The sequence below is a fragment of the Mchenga conophoros genome, linkage group LG9, assembly GCF_057382185.1.
Source record: "Mchenga conophoros isolate Kocher_MC1m ecotype Shallow Benthic linkage group LG9, M_conophoros_male_GT1.1, whole genome shotgun sequence".
NCBI classification, from domain to species: domain Eukaryota; kingdom Metazoa; phylum Chordata; class Actinopteri; order Cichliformes; family Cichlidae; genus Mchenga; species Mchenga conophoros.
In genome coordinates this window covers 28,117,339-28,139,941 of record NC_140534.1, presented here as the reverse complement: position 1 = coordinate 28,139,941, position 22,603 = coordinate 28,117,339, and the positions used below count along the sequence as shown (strand labels likewise).

General features: G+C 41.1%; 2 protein-coding genes across 3 annotated transcripts; one reads left to right on the top strand and one right to left on the bottom strand.

Annotated features, from left to right (window-relative positions):
- Positions 1–568: 568 nt before the first annotated feature.
- Positions 569–4,336, top strand: pdia4 (protein disulfide isomerase family A, member 4). Its single transcript, XM_085287359.1, has 10 exons — positions 569–877; positions 1,139–1,313; positions 1,492–1,697; positions 1,781–1,919; positions 2,008–2,213; positions 2,323–2,481; positions 2,628–2,779; positions 3,026–3,182; positions 3,300–3,533; positions 3,646–4,336. Exons 1-10 carry the CDS (start codon positions 802–804, stop codon positions 4,059–4,061), a joined length of 1,920 nt encoding a protein of 639 aa, XP_085143485.1. The 5' UTR covers positions 569–801; the 3' UTR covers positions 4,062–4,336.
- Positions 4,337–4,416: 80 nt separating this feature from the next.
- Positions 4,417–21,852, bottom strand: LOC146567478 (alanine aminotransferase 2-like). 2 transcript variants are annotated; one of them, XM_085287360.1, is made up of 12 exons: positions 21,688–21,852; positions 19,474–19,662; positions 13,999–14,088; positions 13,323–13,431; positions 13,015–13,148; positions 12,383–12,626; positions 12,101–12,180; positions 11,753–11,889; positions 11,084–11,258; positions 7,672–7,827; positions 7,485–7,597; positions 4,417–4,907 (listed from the first exon to the last, which is right to left on the bottom strand). In XM_085287360.1, the coding sequence occupies exons 1-12, from the start codon at positions 21,703–21,705 to the stop codon at positions 4,817–4,819; spliced, it is 1,536 nt and encodes a 511-aa protein (XP_085143486.1). In that variant the 5' UTR covers positions 21,706–21,852; the 3' UTR covers positions 4,417–4,816. The 2 variants fall into 2 exon arrangements, with proteins under 2 accessions (XP_085143486.1, XP_085143487.1); XM_085287361.1 differs by lacking the exon at positions 21,688–21,852 and adding an exon at positions 19,749–19,879.
- Between the last annotated feature and the right edge of the window lie 751 nt (positions 21,853–22,603).

Genomic DNA, 22,603 nt, shown 5'->3' with positions numbered 1-22,603 from the left:
ATGGACATTTGGAACATTTATGGAAGTAGGGAAGGAGGCCATGCAGAGGGCTGGTGTGACAGGGGAGGGTGAGATGCATGGAGGTAGATTAACTGCTGTGGCATCCCATAAAGGGAACTGTCGAAAGAAAAAGAAGTGGAGTTGGAACAGTAAGATATGAAAATGACCCTTATGGGTTTCTGTTGTCTTCAACACAGGAAGCTGTAAACATGTAAAGACAGATCACCAGGCCATCTCTTCCTGTTTAATGAATAATTTCCTCCCTAAATCCTCTAAACATCAGGCTAAAAATAGTCCTGTGCAGTGACTATTTATTATTTGTGTACCATATATATTTAAGGTACTGTTAACACTCATTTAAAACATAAAAAATACTTTTAAAATTATGAAACTAAACAAACAAACGCTTTGAAAAACTTTGCCGTGAGCCAGAAAAGAGTAAACAAAAGCATCCAATAGTATCTGTCAACGTTTCAGCCTCAGGAATTGAGTGGCGACGTGTGATTGGAGGACAGTCGATGATGGCGTCCAATCACGACGTGGCAAGTCAGACAAGTTCCAGTACAGGGGAGGAGGAGGGGGTGGTGAACTGTGTGCTTTCTGAAGGGCTAGTTTGTATGAAAGGTATGCTAAAGGTTGGTGGGGCCACACATCAGTATTGATCCGGGCGGCTGGTCTGTGCAGCCCGCAGTGTTTTTGATGACATTCATCAGCCTTTTTTATTAGCTAAGTTAATTAGCCGGCTACTCGTGATCGAGCAGCAACAACGATTGACGCGGGGCCGTATCATCTGTGGACACAATGAAGAAGCTTGCTCTGCTGCTAATTGTGCTGCTTGGCGTTGCACATTTCGCGACTGTCAGCAGATGTGAAGAGGGTGAGTGTGGGCATTTGTACAACCCTGCAGCTGAACTATTTATTGAAGTAGGAAGGTCGGTTTATTGTGTTAAAATTAACGAGCTAATTAGTGTAGTTGTGTTAGCTTGCCAGCTAACAGGACCGCTAATGTCAACACACTTGAATAAATGCACTTTAGGGTCTTCACTGAATGCACGCAAGAAATGAATCCAGGCTGTAGTGGATCTGACACGGACTGAAATCAGTGTGTGCTCTGTTTGCTTGCTTATTTGGTGTTTAGATGTTGAAGAAAGCAAAGAGGAGACTGATGAAGAGGACAGTGACGATGAAGAGGATGATGAAGACGACGATACAGAGGTGAAAGAAGAGAACGGGGTGCTGGTGCTCACCGACAACAACTTCGACACCTTCATAGAGGGCAAAGACACGGTCTTGGTGGAGTTTTACGCTCCATGGTAAGTTGGATGTGCCAAACTACTGAAATCCTTATGAGTCTGAGTGAGTTGGAGAAACAGAAGAAGCTCTGATTGTTTTCAAACTGTAACCAATGAGCCATGCAAACTTTACAGCGTGCCTCTTCCTGTCTACATCCTGTTGCATTATCTCTGTCCCTTTGTTTTTGGTATACTTTAGGTGCGGTCACTGCAAGCAGTTTGCCCCAGAATATGAAAAAATTGCCCAGACGCTCAAGGAGAATGACCCTCCTATACCTGTAGCCAAAGTGGATGCGACAGTGGCCAGTGGTCTGGGGAGCAGGTTCGATGTGTCTGGGTATCCCACCATAAAGATCCTTAAAAACGGGGAGCCTGTGGACTATGACGGAGAGCGGACAGAGAAGGGTAAGAGTGGTTCGTCCAGTCTGAGCATCATTTTGTTAAACAAATGAAGCACCGGCATGGCTAATTTTATCAGTTTCCTGCAGCCATTGTGGAGCGTGTTAAAGAGGTGGCTCAACCAGATTGGAAGCCCCCTCCTGAAGCCACACTAGTGCTGACCAAAGACAACTTTGATGACACTGTAAATAACGCAGACATCATCCTGGTGGAGTTCTACGCCCCATGGTGAGTCAGTTATGAAGTACTGGTTAGATGCCATAAACTGTAGATGGTCTCTGAGGGGGGGAAGTAATAAACTAATTATCACCTCCAGGTGTGGACACTGTAAGCGTCTGGCTCCAGAGTATGAGAAGGCGGCCAAGGAACTGAGCCAGCGCACTCCTCCCATCCCTCTGGCCAAGGTGGACGCCACAGTGGAAAGCGAGCTCGCCTCACGCTTCGGGGTCACCGGCTATCCTACTCTGAAGATCTTCAGGAAGGGCAAGGTGTTTGAATACAACGGACCCAGAGAAAAAAATGGTAGGTCACAAAATGTGTAGTATGTATACTGCGGTTTGACACAGCATGTACATTTGGCTTCTTTTCATCCTCTAACAAAGCTGATCCATGTCTTCCACCTTCTCCATAGGGATTGTTGACTATATGAGTGAGCAGGCTGGGCCGCCCTCCAAGCAGGTACAGGCAGCGAAACAGATCCAGGAGCTCATCAAAGATGGCGATGATGCTGTCATAGTCGGAGTGTTTTCCAGCGAGCAGGATGCAGCCTATGACATCTACGTTGAAGCTTGTAAGTAATTCCATAAAAATAGCGTACAGTTTTTTGTTTTTTTTTTCCCCTCTCCTCTGGGTTTTGATATCACTCATCTTCAGTTCTCTGGAGTTCTTTGGGATTTGCATATGTATTAACTGTATTCACTGCTGTTTGGCTTGCAGGTAACTCGCTAAGGGAGGACTTCACTTTCCGTCACTCCTTCAGTGCCGAAGTGGCCAAACTGCTCAAAGTTTCTCCCGGTCACGTCGTTATTGTCCAGCCTGAAAAATTCCGCTCCAAGCACGAGCCATCGTCTCGCACGTTTTCAGTCAAGGTGGAGTCTTTTACTTCCAACAGATTGTTGTGACTGATTTGAATTTTGTTTCAGTGTGTATGAAACTCATCAGCATTGCAAATGGCTGTGCTTTCGTTCAGTCACCGTTGGTGCATAAATGCACTGCATCGCCTAGCAGCAGCTATCGTTTTGATTGTTGCACTACTCTGATCTGCAAATGTCAGCAGTGTTGCGTTGGGGGGGGAAAAAACATTTGACATCAACACGTTCTTCTTCATAACACAGGACTCGACGGTGGTGTCTGACGTGCAAGAGTTCTTCAGAAAACATGTAATTCCTCTTGTGGGACACAGAAAACCAAGCAACGATGCTAAACGCTACACGAAAAGACCCCTGGTGGTTGTGTATTATGGCGTTGACTTCAGCTTTGACTACAGAAAAGGCGAGTAGGGTGGAAGAGTCATCTGCTTACACTTGCAACTACTGTGAATAGCAGCAACATTCATGCGGGAGGAGTTCTGTGCTGTAACACATACGCCTTGTCTCCTTTCACTTTCAGCTACGCAGTTCTGGAGGGGCAAGGTGCTCGATGTAGCCAAAGACTTCCCAGAGTATACATTTGCTATCGCTGATGAGGAGGATTATGCGGAAGAGCTGAAGGGCCTGGGCCTGAGTGAGAGCGGAGAGGAAGTGAATGTGGGAATTCTGGCAGATGGAGGCAAAAAATATGCGATGGAGCCCGAGGAGTTTGACTCGGAAGTGCTGAGAGATTTTGTCGTGGCTTTTAAGAAAGGCAAGTGCTAAAAATCTGTGTGGGGTTTTTGCATGAAGGACTTAACTTGTTCATTTAGAGTTTGTATTGACAGATGTGTAAATTTCACTAAAACTCTAAATTTTGTCCACAGGAAAGCTCAAACCCATCATCAAGTCCCAGCCGGTGCCAAAGAACAACAAAGGACCTGTTAAGGTGGTTGTAGGAAAAACTTTTGACGATATCGTCATGGATACCCAGAAGGACGTCCTGATCGAGTTTTACGCCCCCTGGTGCGGCCACTGCAAGAAATTAGAGCCTGATTATTTGGCTCTGGGCAAAAAGTACAAGGGTGAGAAAAACCTAGTGATTGCCAAGATGGACGCCACAGCCAACGACGTACCCAACGACAGCTACAAAGTGGAAGGCTTCCCCACGATATATTTCGCCCCGAGCAACAAGAAGCAGAGCCCCATCAAATTCGAAGGTGGTGACAGAACAGTAGAAGGGTTCAGTAAGTTCTTGGAGGAGCATGCCACAAAGCTATCACAGAAGAGAGACGAACTTTGAACTTCCTCTGAGAAGTAGCAAAGAACTCTTACCGTGCTTGTGCAGAGTTTCAGAGGATGCTGACAAAACCTCTGGGAAGGTGAAGGGAATGCAGTAATTAAACAAAAATGGTGTTACTGATTTGCTGCGATGGTTTCTTTTCAATCATCCTTTTAGTTTGTGTTCATTCCAAGATTCAGGTTTCTTGTTTCTGAAAGCATGTAAGCACTGTTCAAGATTAATCCTTTTTAAATAAAACTGAAAATGCGGCCACATTTGCAGGCCAGCGCTGAGAAGTGGCTCTTTGTGTTTGTTTAATGGATACAAGTCATGCCAGAGAATGTGTTGCAAATATAGGAACAGGCACTGCACGCAGTTTCAGAAAACAAGTGTTTGGTTTTAATTACATTTAAGAACAATTAAAACAATTACTAATACAATTGGCTACATTCTGAGACATGTGAACAGCCCAGAGAGTACGCCTCAACGTGGCAGGGGCATAAAACAACGGTTAGTTAATCAAGTAATCCCTTAAAATGAATTGGCAGGAGAGGGATGCACCAGCAGAGTAAGAAACTGCAGAGACAATCAGTACTATCATCAGTTTGAACATTAAAAACCTGCAGGGCAATACTTTAAGAAAGTGCATCATGTAGTAAAACTTATTGACATAATCTTCATGTGCTGTACGAACATGAACGGGGCTTCTGCCTCAGTCACGTAAAGGTACTTAATGATACTGGCACTGAACAGTTGGTTCTTGAGATGTGGGACCATTAAGAAAACTCTTGTGTGAAGCGCAACTGGAACTCCCGGATCTTCTGCAGTACCACCTTCAGCTTCTCAGTTGGCGGCAGGATGGTCATTCTGGACGGAGAAAAGGTGGGTTCAGATTAATGATAAAGGTATCGGTAGAGGTGCTGTAGAACTGGAAATCAGATTTACGTAATAGAAGGACGGTGCAAACAATCAGGCTTTATCCAATACAGCTTTTTGTTTTTGGATCAAGGAGTATTTGTTAAATACTGTTGGCCACCAGTGCTACCCCTCAGCCTCCTAGTAGAGGTGCAGGTGTAGTATGCATTTGAAAATCCTAGTTCACGTTCATCTTCAGTTATCATGTTCAGAAACCTTGTGTCCACACTGCCTGCCCTGCCTGTGTGGCAGGGTGAGGATAATACCTCATCAGCTTCATACAGCTGAGAGGTAAAAACTGCAATGAATTACGCTTTTTTTTCAACATGTTTTACAAACTACATTATTTTATTTTGACTAGTTTGTTTTCATATAAATGCACACTTTGCTTAGACTTAAACCTGTGTGACTGTAAACTGACACAAGGTGTCACCGCTGAGCCATAAATTAGTAAGGTAAAACTTTCTCCATAGTTAAATCAAAATGTTTACATTATGAACTGACTGAGCAGGTACTGACTAGTTAGCTGCAGATTCGGATTGAGTTTCAGAGTGCCAGCTGCCTCTGTGCAGCACAACTGAAATTCACAGTTAGATGAGTGATAAGCTTATGAGGCACGTGTCACCGCACGCACAAGTGAGCCACAAAGTGAACAGGATCACAAACTCTCCTGAAGTCATGAAGTGTGTGTGTTTGATATTGTAAGATAGAGAAGTTTAACTTCTCAAACTTCAGGATGGAAGGGAGACAAATAGAAGAGCAGCAGGGCAAAGGAGTAATAAAACCCAAACTTAGGTGTATTTAGATTCAGACAATTCAGCATAATGTTAGTGCAGGGCAGTAGGAGAGTTGAAAAGTTCATATTTAAAGAAAACTGTTCATGTCACAAGAGAACTTGTGATCGAGTGGAATTGGATTTGGGGATAAGCAGAGGGTGTTAGTGGGAGCACATATGCAAACAAGATGGAAATACTGGCACAGAAAGAAACGTAATGCAACATCAGAATAAACAGATATAAGTGGTCTCATGTCTCATTCTCTCTTGTTGGTGAATATATATCAATATGACTTAAAAATGAATGCAAAGTGAAATGTCCTTTTGTTTTAGTTTACACCTGAAAAGTTTCAACTCTGAATGTGGACAGCAGGGGGCGGTAGTTACGTTTGACTAGTACAAAAATTACCTCCTAATCACTTTACCTTGACCTTGATGAAAAAATGTCATGATGTCAAGGAAAGGTGTAAAATTGATAAGAAATTTGATAAGTGCGTAGAGAATGAAACCGCATTAAAACACAACTGAATCAAACTAGACTAACGTCACACTGGGTGCTGTGGGGTTTAAACCAATCCACACGTTTTTACCCCACCGATTTAGTTAGGTCATATAAATGAGAACTGATGAAAATTACTACTTCATTACAAAGGTTGGAATTTTTTAGAAAAACAAAGACATAGGGTCAGTATTCTGAGAGTACTTTAAGTTATCTAATAAAATATCAGTATCTGGTGTCCCTGTATTGATACAATATTGCCACACAAAATATCACCGCTGCATCAATTTCCCCCCCTCACCCCTAGTTTATACAGTGGAAAGGTTTGTAATAACGCAGAGCTTCTCTGCATAAACCCTGAACACCACCTCAGTCTCAGCCAACGGGACCTCACACAGAGCCCGGGAATTTGTATCAGAGACTTTGTCCTTTCATGAAAACCACTGATTCCTTTTCAGCCTCTGCTTGAACTACATTGCTGTTTTCACAAAGAAACACATACTTAAGGCCTGCGTTTACACTGTGTTATTTTGGTCCGACTCCCTCCTTCACTGGGTCTGCTGGCTTTTGAGCCACAAATCTGCTCTGCTCTGGGCACAATGCTGGTTATTATTGAAATGAACTGGCTGTGTATGTAAATTAGTACACCGTTAGTAGATGATCCTGTGATTGCGGCATCAAGCTAATTTGCCTCGCTTAGTAAATGTCCCTCATAGCCAAACAATGAAATAAATCTAAATAAATAAATAAAGTGTATTATTATTATTTTTTTAAGTTTTACTGCTGCAGAGTGTAAATAACTCCTCATCAACTCCTTTTCTAGGATTTCTATGACTGAAAATTCCCTCCATCTAGCTCTTATCCCATATTTTTTTTATTAATTCATGATCATTCAAAAGACCCCCCCCACCACCACCCCAGAAATGAACGTAAATCATACAGACACACTTTAATTATTATTGCTCACAAGTTAGATTTAAAGAGCTTACACAAATCTACATTTTTTATGCAGGGCAACAAACTGACAAGAAGGAGATTTAGTAGTACAACTGTGGGTTTAACAGGCTTGTGTTTTTCATAATATATCAGTATTTTGTGCTACAGAAGATAATAAAGGAAACACTGGAGCTCTTTTGCTCAGATAATTCCAACAGCTCTTCCATCCATATACTTCCAGGTCACTTCTCTCACTTTGAAATCTTTCTAAGCAAAAACTATTTGAACATACTCAGCGTGTGAATTTAGCCATACTGACCTGAAGTGGTAGGTTCCCTCTCTCTGACCAAAGCCACTTCCTGGTACCAGGCAGATTCCCTCCTCATCTAACAGCCTCATACAATAGAACATGTCTGGAACCAGGCCCAACTCCTGCACACACACACACCTTATTTATAAGCAAAATTGCCTGCACACAAGGGATGCAGTGGGTGTATCGAGCAGACCTTGGCTTTGTCAATGGCCTTCTGAGGTAGAGTGATGCGAGGGAAGGTGTACATGGCTCCCTGGACTGGGTTACAGGTGATACCAGGCACTGTGTTGAAGATCTGCTCTGTTAGCCGGGCCTTCTCGGCCAGAGCTGATAGCACTGCCGTCCGTTCCTGGAGGGAAAACAAAAGGTAAAACTGTCAGCATTATATGAGTGAAAGCCGTTTAAAATAAAATACAATGCTACTATGTCAGCCCATGTTCACATGATACTATGTACTGTTTTAACTTTGGCGTTCATTTGCCAGGTTTTGGTGAAGTACCAACTATGATTATTTTGTATTCTGCATAAAATAGTAAGGAAAGATACTGGGTAGACAAAAACATGTATATCTGGTTTCAATGTGTAATTCAGGACGTAGGCTTTGAATCTAACACAAACAATCGTTTGTTTACCAGCCCCATTGTGGCCAATGGTGGCATACCTGTATGTAGCCATCCATTCACTACACAATAATTGAAGATCAGACTTTCCCACAGCTAAAACTCGCAGCTACACACTGCAACAACAAAGACAACTGAAGGTTTGCACTAGCTATGAGCACATTAATGATGATCAAGCTGTCTTTCAAGTCCTCACTGAACACATCGAGTTAATTACTCACAAAGCAGGCTGGAAAAACCAACCTAAGAGAACCTCTGTGACATTGACTTCTCTAAAAGCTACTCGGAGTCAGGTGTACCAAGTAAGGAGATTAGATTGGAAGTGTGAGTTGCAGTAGAGGCCTTCCCAGCAAATAAAGCAACTCAAAGTGTGGTTGTGAAAGTCTGTGCCTAAGAAAGACCAGTGTGAACCGAACCTTGATTACAACAAGGTTTAAAGCATTACAGATCTCCGAAAGTTAGAAAACGGTTACAAAAGCCTTCGCAAACACCTGGGTGTAATGTTCACTTTATATTTTTACGAACTGCATACAAGGAAGGTAATTCAAGACTGCTGCTAATCTCCCAGAAAAGGGTACTGAAAGATCACGCCAAGAGCACAGAGCGCAGTCTTGAAATGGGCGAAAACATAACTAAGTGTAATTCAAAAAAAGGTATGAAGCAATTTCTGCACCTTGCTAGAAGACAACAGACTAAACTAGAAAGTGCATTTTCTGAAGAAACTGCAGTGTGAATGCTTGAATCTGAATGTATGCATTGAAATGAAATAATTACTGAATTTAAGTTAAAAATTTTGAATGAGATAAAAAAAAAACCCCGAATTTAACCTGAAAACAAAAGTGCTGAACTGCTAAAAGCTGAAGGTTACACAGAAGAAGAAGTTGGAAAAAAGCTGAAAATGTTTTAATTGTAAATTAGAAAAACCTAAGAAATGAGAAAAGAACATTTAGAGTCAGAAAACATCTGAATGAATATTAAAAGGTCATATTCTTTGAATCACTGAATGACTCAAATGTGATCCCTCCACTTTGATCCACACAGTTTAAAAAGTTTAAATGCCTGAGCTTTGAAAGATACAGTGTTGGAAAGAGAACAATAATGGCGACAATTTGAGGGTAAAATGATGGCTGTAACACTGTGGACACAGCAGCAGTTGAAAGAGAAGTGCTTAAGATGAATCTTGGTACAGTGGCAGGCAGAGCTCGTTAAGCAGGCAGGTGTGAGCCTGGTTGCTATAGTGACCGCACCCAATGGCTCCATACACACGTACACAGACATGCGCCTCACTTTTGCTGCTTAAAATGAACAGAAAAGTCAGGCCGAAACAAATCGTTCCCAAATGAAAAGTAAAAGTCGTATTGACAAAATTCTTTCACCGTGAGCGACAGCAGCTTCTAGTCTACTGAATTCTCAGTTTTCATGCCTGTGGAGTTTATTATATGGACGTGGTGACAGTGGAAAGACACCATGCTCTTCTGATTTTCAAACGAACCTTCTGAGCCATTTTAACATTAGAGTCTATGGAAGAGTTGGAGGGAGGAGGCTGTGCATTGGTGACATTTATGAAAGAACCATAACACCTAGTACAATAGTAAACACATTGGATGAAAGAGGACAGCCATGGCTACGTTTTGAGGGTAAAATCATACCTGTAGAGCAAACGCTGCGGACACAGCAGCAGTTTTAAAAAAGATTTTAAGATTAATTTTTTTGCTCCTCTCACTCTAGCAGTTGAGCTGCCTCACTCTAGCCCCAACATTCCGTCCCATACACACCCATTATAAACTCTGAAACGGGTGAAAAAACATCATGAAACTTAAACTGGAACTGAAGAAAAAGTATAATAGATATTGAAAAGATAAATACAAGTTGAATAGTTGAATGTCTTGTCTTCGTTTTAAAGTTTGAATGGTGGCTCTATGTCAACGTATGTGGAAGTAGTAAGAGTTTAAAAATGAGTAAGTTGAATGAGAATTTGAAGGGTCTCCCCATTGAAATACATGGGAAATTTTTGTTGAATAAAGTTGAATAAAATTAAAAATATAAATGTTAAAAATGAGAAAAATAGAAGCAATGTTGTCCAAAATAATAGGAATCTAACGATGTTTGAATGGTTTTTCTAAGTTGAACGGTTTTGAAGGAGTAGGCTTTCAAAAAACGTACGGAAAAATAAAATATAATAATAAAGATTAGAAGAACAATACTGTGAATGCTTTTCAAGCATTCACACTAATAAAATGTCAATGGACAACATGAAAGAAACTACTGCTTTTCAAAAATAATGAGTTTTCAAAATATAATATTAATGTTCTATAAAACTTTTAGACAGCAAACACATCACACTAACACCAAAAGTTCATCTTAACTCTGGATCATGAAGCATGGAGCAGAATGGTTACAGGACATTTTGCTATCTCAGAACATGAATCCCTTGGACTCACTGATGAAACAATAAAAAATTTTTACAGGCGCCTCTCGGGGCAGTAGTCCATGACACATCCAAGGGTTATGTAATGCATAAAGACAGTAACCAAAAGTCCAACATAAGTAAATCAACAACAGTGGAAAATAATTGAAAAAGATGGAGCAGCTGAGACGAAGTAACCAGAACAGGGCAGCTCAATCCGGACACCACAAATACTGATGTAATAGCAGGAGTGTTTTTTAAGGAATGATTCAAAAACCTTTCTCATCATTGTTTAAGTCTCACAAACAGCTAAAGAGAACATCTGTGGGAGTTACCAGTTTGCATACTTGTTTAGTCAGATTGTGGTCATCTATAATTGAGACTTAATGAAGACCAGACCACAATGAGTAGAAATCCAGAAGATGTGAAACAAAACAGCTCTGATTGTATGTTCAAATTTCAAAACCTGATCTGACCGAGTGCCACCTGAGAACTTTATCAAACCTAACACAGCTTTTGTGTGTAGATTAGGTGAGGCGATGTTTGCACTAGTTAATTCTGTTTGCATACACTCAGACCTTCATAAAAGTGGCATAAGAGGGCTCATCAGGCTGTGGGGGGTTCACCACGAGATCCAGTAGGGCCTGTCCGGGGACTGGTGGACACAGACGCACAGACACTAGTTTTATGAGTTGGGCTTTCACTTCAGGGTCCAAGTTGATGACCTCCATGTATCCTCCACGGAATCCACACCTAGAAAACAAACAGAGACAAGAAAGGTAAAGTTTGCTCTAACTGAAGGAGATGTACACGTCAACAAGGATTAACAACTCCAAGGACCATTTTCAGCTGCCCTGTGGGGTTTTCGTGCTTGTTTATTGGTTTTAGTTGAGGTGCATTACTAATAAGCATCTGTAAAACTCAACCATAAACCCCCAATGAAAACGTGAAGTAATTATGTTGAGTAAAATGCAGCTGAAATATATAAAATCAAAGGTTTATTTATTCAAACAATGAATCATTAAGAGAATATGCTTTGTATAACCAGAAAAGCAATCAAGTCAATTTCACTTAATTAGATACTAATAAATGTAAAATTTTACATTGTGTATATGTAACAAAATTCTTTTTTTTAGTGTATTTTAATCTTGTTTACTGCTTCCACTCATATTTACTGGCTTTCACTTTATTTTCTTTATATTTATGGCGTGTGCATGTGTGTGGCTGTATCTGTGTGAGATACTCACTCTCCCATGTAACATTTGGAGGTGGAGTGGAACGAAGCCATTTCCACTGTGTTTGAGTACTCCGGTCCCATCTCAAACAGAACTTTCTTAAAAGAGTGAAACTGGCAGCCCTCTGCGTATACATTATCCTGGTAGACCTAAAAAAATAAAATAAACATGGCTTTATTAACATTAATAACACTTCATTATATTATAAACATCAAAGACATTTTTCTCACACCCTTTTGGTGTATATGATAAAATATTAGAAAGTAAAAGAAACAACTGCTGCAGTGCAGTAAGTTTGAAAGAAACCTTTAAAGCGTAAAAGTTTGCACTTGGACACAAAACAGAATGTGAAATACGTACTTCATCGGCCATGAGGAAGAGATGTTCCTCTTTAGCAAATCGGATCACATCTTCGATGCACTGCCTGCTCTGGACCTGACCTGTCACACAGGGCAGAGAGTTTGATAATTAGGAGAAGTGTGTGAAGACAGAGAGAATAAACTAAATGTCTTTGAAGTCTTAACTGTCCAAGATCAAATATTATTGTTAACTAGGTTTGGTTTTGGTCCACACATACACAACAAGACTCTAAAACATCAGCAGCTTCTTAACGTCACATGGAGAAACTGCAAAGAAGTGTACCAGTGGGGTTTCCGGGGTTGATGATGCAGAGGACACGAGGATTGCAGTGCTCCCTCGCGGCACTGAGCGCTCTCCTGAGCTCTGTGATGTTCAGACTCCAACAGTTGTCTTCGTCCAGGTAGTAATTTATCTGGACAGCGCCCAGGTCTGCCAGGGCAGCTGAGTACAGAGGGTACTGGGGGATGGAGATCATCACTCCTGTTCGGTCACGACCCTCCCCACACACCAGCAACTTCAATATGGTCTTGGATTGGAAAGTGTAAAGAGAAAAAGGAGGAGAGTGGAGTGTTGTTATTATGGAGACTATGTATGGACTGTTGGGTTGATTGTGTACATTAAAAAGAAGAGTACAAACAATCAATTTTGTTGGGAGACAAACTTTAACACCTACATAGAAACATATTGGGGAAAAACAAGTTTCATACTGCAGGATCTTTAGTGCAGGAGTTAGGGTATTTTAAGGTCATTCAGCAGCCTGATTGGGTTGCAAAAAAGTGAGACAGACAAAGGTCTGTGGGTGGAGTAGTATTAGAGATGTACAAAGTACAGATAAGTATATATTTAACAAAAGCTGACTAAAGCACCTGTCCTCAGTTGCCATTTGTACAGCAGCAAAGTGAGTCAGCACATACCACAATGGCATCGCTGGCCCCAGTGGAGAGGTAGATGTTGTCGGGGTTGGAGGGGATGCCACCGTCTCTTTTCTCGATGTAGCGCGCCACATCCTGACGGATGCACTCGATCCCCTGGCTAGCACTGTAGGCCCCTAATGATATGACAATGAACTTTGTTTAACAAGTAACATATTTAGTTGACCAGTTTACACAGAGATCAGACTGTCCAAATTAATGATTGATAAGCAGACAAATAGACGTAGATGCTAGTGCTGAAGGACTGGGACAGAGAATGTGGTTGGTGTAGTGAGGGGGAGTTGTCTAACCTATACTGTGGCCTCCGCAGGCCTCAAGAATGCGCCGTGCTCTTTGCTTGGCATCCTCAGGAAACTTGCTATCTTCCAACAGTGCTGGATAAGAGCAGAGAGCCAAGACCTGAGAGGAAAAGAACAAAAATCACTACATGTCCCACAACTGTGACCACTGTGACTTATTCAATCTGTAATTATTTGCAAAGTTAAGCATTTATTGTTCATGTTTTTTAATTTTAAATCCAATATCAAAAGTTACACTAAAATGCCACCATTAAGCTTCTATTTGAGTACTTTTATCTTAGTGCTGAAAGTACTGTGTATATGACATAGACATCTATGGCTTTTGGGCATCTGGGGGAAACCCAGAGGCCCAAGAAGAACATGGAAGCTTCATATGGTTTAAACTGAGAACCTTCTTGCTGTGAGGTGACAGTGCTAGCCACTGCACCACCATGCTACACCAGTTTCATAATATATGACCTAAATTGCAAGACTAACAAGGAGCTGGCCACTAAATATTTCTTCGGCGGGAATGTGTTGCTTCAACATTATTTCATATGTGGCTTTAGGGTTGTTTTGGGTTTTCTGTCATACAGTTTTGTTTCCTTCTGTAATTATGAGTCCGTCCTACTTAGCAAAAACACAAGCATTAACAGATTGTAAGCTTTAACCAAGAGAGTGGTCTAACCTGTCTGAAAAATGTAATTGGTTTCTGACCCATAGCGTGGGCGTCACCTATGTTGGCCTTGATGACTTCTGTGAAAGGTTTCTTCGCTCCCTGGAACAAAACAGAGAAAGGTACCTGATATCAGTGACTGAACAAAGTGTGAAAAAAAAAACGTTTGCATTGTTAATTCTAGGAACACATGCTCACCAAACAAGTTTGGACGTGTAAAAAAGGAGTAAGTGAGGAGGAAACAAGTGAGCAAAGGTAAAGCAGAAACGTTACTGTTTTCCCTGTCTTTTTCTCCGTTCCTTCTTTTGACATCCAACATCAATCATGGTTAAAATGATTATGGTTATTACATCATAACTGACATCTGGAGAAGAGCAGATGAGAAGCATACCCGGCATAAGAGACTCTTTGTAGGGAGAGATTAAAACAAAGACTCATAGGAAGCAGGATTGAGAATTGCAAAGTAACTCCAAGAGGTACATCACAAATCACCTTTGCTGTGCTCCTAATCTGAGCAACCTCAGGTTATAGCTTACAAGCATATAACTGATTACTACACATAAAATCTCAAACTACTAAATAATAAAGTCTGTATGAGAACGGGATCACCATTTCAACACGATCACAAGAGAAGGTTTTCTTTCTGACAAGCATATACATGACAGACATTTAGGCTACCTTCACACTGCAGGTCTTAATGCTCAATTCCAATTTTTTGATCAAATCCGATTTTTTTGTCTGCTTGTTCGCACTACAAATAAAATGCCTCCCTAGTGTGAACGCTCAAAGCGGCCGACATGCCCAAAAGAAGATGTCACACACAACGTGCTCTGTTTAGACCCAGAGCAAACAATATTGTTTGACTGATGGCCCTTAATATAAAGACTTCGGACTTTACGTTTCCCAATTTTTGCTTTAAGTAATGTAAATAACCTAATAATTATCCTTATTGCTGTTTTAGAGAGGAGCGGTGCTTCAAAGGATAGTTGCAGGTTTCTGTCAGAATCTGCAGATTATACAGTACAAATAAAATGTTCACGTTGTCTTCCCAACAGTTTCACTGACATCTACACTGGATGGCCAGGAAGCATTCGCGATGTCTTCTCCGGCGCTGATAATTGGCGTCTGTCTTGTGTCAGTGACGTAAAAGACGGATTTAATGCGACGTGACCGTTCAAACAGCAGTCGCTTTCTAAAACATCAGATATGTATCGGATTCAGTACCACATACGAAAGTGACCCAGATCGGATTTGAAAATATCGGATTTGTGCCATTCACACTGTCATACCATGATCGGATGTGGGTAAAAAAAAATCGGATTTGATGCGCTTTCGCCTGCAGTGTGAACGTAGCCTTAGTCACCAGTCCTGAGCGCTAGCATTTCTTTGCCCTTTAAGCACTGGTATTGTCATGTAATCCTTTAAAGCAATAAAAGCTTGTACTTGCTGACACCATAAGAGTAGAAAGCAAGCCAAGCATGAATTATGTTTTTTTTATGTTTACTTCCACCCAAGCATGTTTAACAGAGCCACGGGTTCAAATGTACAGGCTACACTTGTCTCAGGAGCTGTAAGAATACATGTAATCATTAATGAACACACTAATGTCATGGAATTTACAACTGCAGTTAAAGTCAGTCACCTTGTTCTTTGATATTATTAGGCTTATCTTCTTTTTTCATGTGCAATGTTTGCTTTTGGTTACGGTTTTAGCTGCAGTGCCTTTAACTTTTAAGCAGTGTTGTATTTTTCATTTTCCCTATTTGGTTTGCACTTCTTTTGAAAATTTTGAGGTTATCGGGAGTCAGATCATGGTGGCAGCAGACCAAGAAGGATATTCTAGAGGCCCTTACCCCTAGCAACACTTTCCATTTGCTCCTGGGGGATTCTGAGGCATTCCCAGGCCTGATGAGATAATCTCTCAAATCAGAAGTCCTTGTATTCATCTCACATAGAGCTTTTTGTCCCCTCATAAACCTCACATGGATCTTCTCACCATTAGAAGTTTTTGTTTTACAAAGGCTCTGGTACAGACTGTAGTTTGGGCTGCAGCGCAAAAGTGCTGGCCTGGAAGGGCACAGTCCTGCTGCCAGGGCTACCAGACACACAAAAACGTCATTTGCTATTGTTGATGTTGGGGTTTCACTCACAAATTGCAGGCTGAATCCAATTATAAGACACTCTTGAGTCCTCTTCATTTCATTCCTCTATTTATCCAAACCATTTTCTGCTTCTGTCCACCTCATTGTCCACCTTCATTTTATTTGAACCCTTCCTCGTCAACTATTTCACCTAACCAAATTATGCACACGCTGGTCTGGAGCCCATTTGTCTATTTACTGATCACAACATGCACCACCCTTTGCTGTTAATTAGAGGAGGACATGTGATAACAGATGTCCTCTGTTACTTTGGACAGCCTGGGCCAGTCATAAAACTAAAGTGAAAACTGTACTAAGCCTTCACTGAAGGTTTGTCTGAAATACAATTAGAAAACTGCAAATCCCCAGTTTGTATTGCATTGTGATATAAACACAACTACATAGTACATCCACACTTCACTCAAAGAGGGAAGTGGTATATCCTTTTTCATAACTGTGGGTAAGAGGCAGGGTACATCCAGTCACCAAACCATCAAGAGAGACAACCACACATTCTCAATTGACGCCTATAGCCAATTTAGAAATCCATTTAACCTGAGAAGCATTTGTTTGGACTATGGGAGGAAGTCATGCAAGCACAGAGTGAACATGCAGTACACAAAAAGGCCCCAGCGTACCAGGAGGCTCAGCCCAGGAATGTTCTTGTCGTGAGGCGACAGTATCCGTGCACTGCTGTGTGGCCATTTAACTTTACCAAACACTTCCACAAGTGGCCTTTAATTAGCATTTCAGGCAAGGATACAACATTTTATTATCTAGTAATACAATAAAAAAAAAACAACAACACAAAGAACATAAAAAGAAAAAAATCCACAGAGCAGTTCCAGAAGTACATCGGAGCTTACTGCACCCTGTTTATGTAAACTGTCTTTGTGGTTCTGAAATTCAGGACATGCTGTTCTCATTCTACTGGCTCGCACCAATTCTTGCACCTCCCTAAAAATCTTGGGAACTTGTTTTGTTTTCTGCAGAACTGCAGCCACTGTCTATTCTGAAACCTGCCTCAGATGGGTTCTACACGGCTTTTCCTATATGTAATTCCTTACCTCAAGAGATTTTGGACTTTCACCAGTGAAAGGCTTCAGGTTTGAACATATTAACCCTTTATAAGATAATTAAGACAAAACAGAAGATTTCTGTTAACCAAAATTACCAAAAGGATAATTTTAATCTATGAAAATGATTGGGCATTGTTTTTATCATGATGAAATAATGTTACGTTTCACTACATTTCTAAATAGCTACAGAAAGAAAACAAAAATTGCTGGTAAACTCAACCCAACATTCATTTTGGGTCTTATTTACTTCTTAACATTCACCAAAATAAGTGGACTATATTGTGGTAATATACACCTTACCTTACTGTAGTTTAAGTTGTCCTTTGGGTTAAACAACTACATACACACAACAAACAAACTGCTGTTTACATTATTCTTGCCATGATTCACTGTGCTCTACATGACAAAACAGCAAGCAACCTGCCTCTAAGTTCAACTGAAAGTATTTTCCTTGAAACCAAGTCACTATTAGTCATTTTTGTGTTCTTGAATAATATCAAGAGCAAGCTTTCAAATGTCCTTTGAGTTAGGATTTTGTCAGATAAGAGCTTGATTGGAATCTAAGTAACGGGATGCAGCACTTTTCCTTTTTAGCCCCCATTCTCGAGCAACAAAGAGACTGCTGTTCTCCGGGTAGAATAGGAGCCAGTTGGTTCCCCGGCTCGCTGCTCCGTTTCTCCTGCTCAGTCAGCACCAGGTGAATATTACGCAGACCAGACCTGCAGACCAGGCCAAGAAAGCCTGTGGGACAACAGGCCTGACAGTCATCGTGAATGTTATTTCACTTACAACAGCTGTAGTTTGGACTCTTTGTTCTCTATGCTTAACTGTGCTAGAGTAACTGGAACATGGTTCATTCAAGCTATAACTAAGGCAAAGTGGAAAATAACCTTGTTGCTTTAATCATGTGGTTTATCAAAGTAAATTTTACTGAAATGCACTCAATGTTCATTTCAGTAAAAGAAAATTAAAGAACTGTTTACAGTAATAGATGGGCTCTTTTCCCCCGTTCTACTGGTGTATTGTCACCCTTTTATTATGACAGGAAGTGAAGAACTGCCAGAAGCTTAGGTTCATGCTTGAATTAGCACTGTGGGCACTGTTCTGCCAGATGTCTGGGTCATTATCACACAGACGCACACACGCATAATATCTGCTGAGTTGTCAGTAAGTGTTCCAGTTAAAAGATTTGACAGGAAGCTCACCAATAGATGACGAGTCAACTTTGTCATGACTTCTGGGAAAAGTTTTTTTTTGCAGGATTTGCTTTGGCTTCAATAAGCAAAGAAGAACAATTTGACAACCAGAACTGGGGGGGGGGCTTGTTATAAGGCTCCTTGCACAGAAAGGCCTCTGAGGCTGCTGGGCCTCACAGCTGCAGCTCAGTTCAATGAAACCTCTCCCCCGCGTGCAGAAGGGAGGTGGGTAAACCCAGAAAGAAACAAAGGAGGACAGAGAGTGCACCCTCTCCTCTTATGTAATAACCCTTTGTATTATACACATCCTTTTGGATCCTTTGGCCGCCTCTGGCAAGATGAGAGCAAAGTGTACTCAAAGAAGGCCAGAGCCGTCCCCGCAGGCTCATCACGTGTCTCGTGAAGAGGACATAACTGCAGAGCCGAGGGTTGCGTTACAGCTTTCAAAAGACAGCTTGTTCAGCCTAGCTGTACTTCCTAAGGGGAGCACAGTAAATCAATATTGCCCTGTTGAATGTAAGACGAGCAGAGGGCGACAAGCTCATTGTGGCGCATGCAAACATTTTGAATGCTGACCTGCCCTGAATGTCCTGCTTCCACTCCCTGAGCCAGTCAGCAAAAGTCAAGCATCTCATGCACAAAGCCTGCCCTGAATTATTATTTTGTAACTGTATCAGGAGGAAACAGAGTCGAAAAATTACACTTTTTACTTACTGAGTGCCAAAATCTAATATGAGGCAATCTTAATAATTTCTGGGCTTATATATAATGGGGGTATTTCCAACAGGTGTGACCTATGACTGTGTAGAGTTAGATTCCAGCTGTTTAATAGTTTCAACAGCTGGGTATGTACATAACTGCATAACCGTGTCTTCCCCTTGGCTAAAACAAACAAAAACAACAACAAACAATTAAAAAAAACCACGTTAGAACCCGCACTTTAAAGCACATAGCTTTAAATTAACAAGCCATTCTTTTGAAACCCAATTCCCTCCTGAGTGCCACCTCAGCGATACTCTTAACTCAGTTCGCGCTTTTCTCCTGCTTTGTCCAACTTTGGCTCCACTTTACCTCCTTCAGCTCCTTCTCTATCTGCACCGCCCGCTGGACGATGGGTCCGCGGACCGCGTACTCCACCCGCTTAACGTTGGGGTTCATGCTGTCCAAAGTCAGCACCCTGCCCCGGTGCGAGACCCCGTTCACTGCCTGCTGGGACATGTTTGTTATGTCACGAGCGCACCGTTGAAGCTGAAGCGTTATCTAAAAGATGAAAAAGAAAGAAAAGAAGTTCAGCAATTAGACGCTCCTAGCTGCACGGGGAGCAGATAAAGTATATCAGCAGTTACCAGTTGTTCAGCGGTGATATTGTCAGAAAAGTTTCCGTGTTTGCTTTCCCTTCAAGCCCCTTTCCTTTAAGCTTCAACTGACACACGAGCCTCTGCACCCTGGGTGTTTGTATTCCCCCCCCAGGGCCGCCCCGTGCTGCCCCGCCTTCGCGCGCTGTCGTTTGCGATTGGCTGGATTTTCCTAACCGTGACTGACGTCAGCGTCTAACGCTGCTGACTGGCGCCGTGTCATACTGCAAATTTTGTTATCGATCCGATACCAAGTGAATATGGTGCAGGTCCTGCCGATACCAATACCAATACTTTTAACCTATAAAGGCAGCTTATGTAGGGGAGTGACAGTGTGTTGTGTGACAGTGACATTTTAATGATTACAAAGTTTTTGTGATTTCCACTTTCCACAAAAATTGGTTATTTAAAAAAATATTTTTTGAGACTGAGCTTGCAAAGAAAAGCGTCTGGACTTCTTTAAGTTGCTTGAAGACGTTTCACCTCTCATCCGAGAAGCTTCTTCAGTTCTAAGGTCAAATGGTGGGGAGTCCCAGATTTAAACCTAGTGGGAGTAACCCCCCACAGAGGGACGAAAGGACCCCCTGATGAGCCAAGGTGTGAAAATGGGTGTGGGTCCCAATCAGCCAGGTTTTCAGTTGAGCTCATTGTGAAACCTGGCCCCCCACCTTATCATTATGATATCATGCGAAAGCAACTTAAAGAAGTCCAGACCCTTTTCTTTGCAAGCTCATTTGACTACGATGACCTGGATGACTGAGAACCTTCACAGACATTTTTTGAGACTCTAAATCGCTTTGGGTTAGTGTTTGCTATGTATATAGGTTAAAGACTATACAGTCAGCACAAAAAGGCTAATAAATGTTTCACAATGCATGTTTGAGCTCTATTTTTCCATTTAAACAAATAATTTATTTAAGAAAATTTAATGGGCAACATACTGTATTGGAGAATAGAAGCAAAGTATCGATCCTATTCTCCAAAAGTTGATTCTGTTCATCTGGACATAGTGTTTTGTGGGAGAAACGTTTCATCACTCATCCAGGTGACTTCTTCAGTCTCAGCTGACTGCAGGTTTCCCCAATCTTATAAATGGTACATTGCATAATGACTGAAACTAGCCCACTGAAGGAACAATGGGCTGGGAGGTCCAGTTTTGTGGGAGAAATGTTTCTCCCACAAAACGCTACCTCCAGATGAACAGAATCAACTTTTGGAGATTTACTTACCTGGATGACTGAGCATGCATCAAGATATCGATCCTATTGCGTCAGTATCAATCCAATACCGATGCCAGCGTTGGCGTCAGCTTCAGCTGCCTTTTGCTTCCATGTTTTTACAGTTATTCTTAATTGTTATGCATCGGGAAGTATTTCTTTAAAATTAAAGCATGAAATCATAAATAAGTAAGTAGCATTTAACGTTGTTAGCAAGCAGCGGCTAATTTACGTTAAGAGACAATGTTAGCCTATGCAAGTCCGAACCAATGTTGGCCACCTAAATAACAGTGACGAAAAAATGGATGGTAAAAGAGTGCACAAAGTACAGCCCAAGTTCTTTAATAAGGAGATTTTTCTTCCTTTCTTTGTCCTGCTTGAGAGTGTGGCTTGTCCAGTAGAAGAAGGCGTTTGGAAGATGTTAGTTTGCTAGTTTTATTGGCTTTTCATGAAGACAAGCAGCACAGCTCAAAAGAAAGAAAAAGCACTAAAGGTTAAGTCAAGGTCAAAGTTCCCACATTAAAGCGGTTTTCTTTTCTTTAAAAAAAAACAAAAACAAAACTGAACTGTATAATTAGAAAAGAGCTAAGCAATAAGCACAATTCCCAACTGTTTTAAAGTCATATTTATGCTAGGTTCTCAAAACTGGCTGACTAACTCGCCTGGAATAGGCCTCTGGCGTGTTGCATCTGCTGTACAAATACTTTATTTACCTTGGACATGGACTTCATCGCGACGATGGCTCTGTTATCATGCGAATACCGTAATCTGTACTTCGTAAAATCTTACAAGACTAGTCCAATTTATTAAATGTCCTTCTTGAGTATCCGCTGCTGTGATCAATGTGGAGCAAAACAGTAGAGCAACATGAAGAAGCCACTATCTGATTTTTAGTACAGTTAATCAATAACCAGACAGTATTTAATAAACAACTTTTTGAATTATCTGTTCATAATGTAGGTCAGTGGTTACAACTGCAGTTACAATAGTTGTTAACAACATATAATAACTAGTTTCAGTTTTAAGTTATTGTACTTAGGTTTGTGTTTAAAAAATAATAATATTAATACAAATACTTTTTAGTTTTAGAGATCCTTGTCAATCACACATCATACAATCAAACATCTAACTTCTATTTTTATTTCTCTCATTCAGAAAATTCTTGCTGAAAACAAAAACGTGGGTTTTAATTGGGTGATTTGCTGTGGGTTCACCACTGGACAACAGTGTAATATCAGCCATACAGTGGCCCTGCTCTGAAGCAGAGATTTTGACTTGATATAGCAGGTGAAGCAGGCCTGGCTTTTCTTACAGTGAGGTGTCCCAGACAGCCATTACAGGTTGACAGTCAGCATACACAATACCAGGACCCCGATTGTCAAGCAGATAAATGAAATGCAGGTTTCATTAATTTTATTACTTAGCGTTTCTAGCTCTTTAAAAAAATCCATAAAACAGGTATACTGCTACAGTGAATGTAACGACAGAGTAACTATTAAAGTATTATGTTGTCAGCTCAGAATGGAAACTTCTTTGCCGGAGGGAGAGAGTCAGATTAATGCTGTCTGTGTCATTTTAACAGTATCATTTCTATTGGATTGTTGATGAATAATGCCCTGTATTATGACG

What these genes read in the sequence shown, in the direction of transcription:
- pdia4 (XM_085287359.1), top strand. Translation starts at nt 802, where the DNA reads ATGAAGAAGCTTGCTCTGCTGCTAATTGTGCTGCTTGGCGTTGCACAT. An exon ending in CGGAGAGCGGACAGAGAAGG is followed by an intron (nt 1,698 to 1,780) that starts GTAAGAGTGGTT and finishes AGTTTCCTGCAG; the next exon opens with CCATTGTGGAGCGTGTTAAA. An exon ending in GTGGAGTTCTACGCCCCATG is followed by an intron (nt 1,920 to 2,007) that starts GTGAGTCAGTTA and finishes TATCACCTCCAG; the next exon opens with GTGTGGACACTGTAAGCGTC.
- LOC146567478 (XM_085287360.1), bottom strand. An exon ending in CTGCGGAGGCCACAGTATAG is followed by an intron (nt 13,149 to 13,322) that starts GTTAGACAACTC and finishes TCATATCATTAG; the next exon opens with GGGCCTACAGTGCTAGCCAG. An exon ending in TCTTCCTCATGGCCGATGAA is followed by an intron (nt 11,890 to 12,100) that starts GTACGTATTTCA and finishes TTATTTTTTTAG; the next exon opens with GTCTACCAGGATAATGTATA.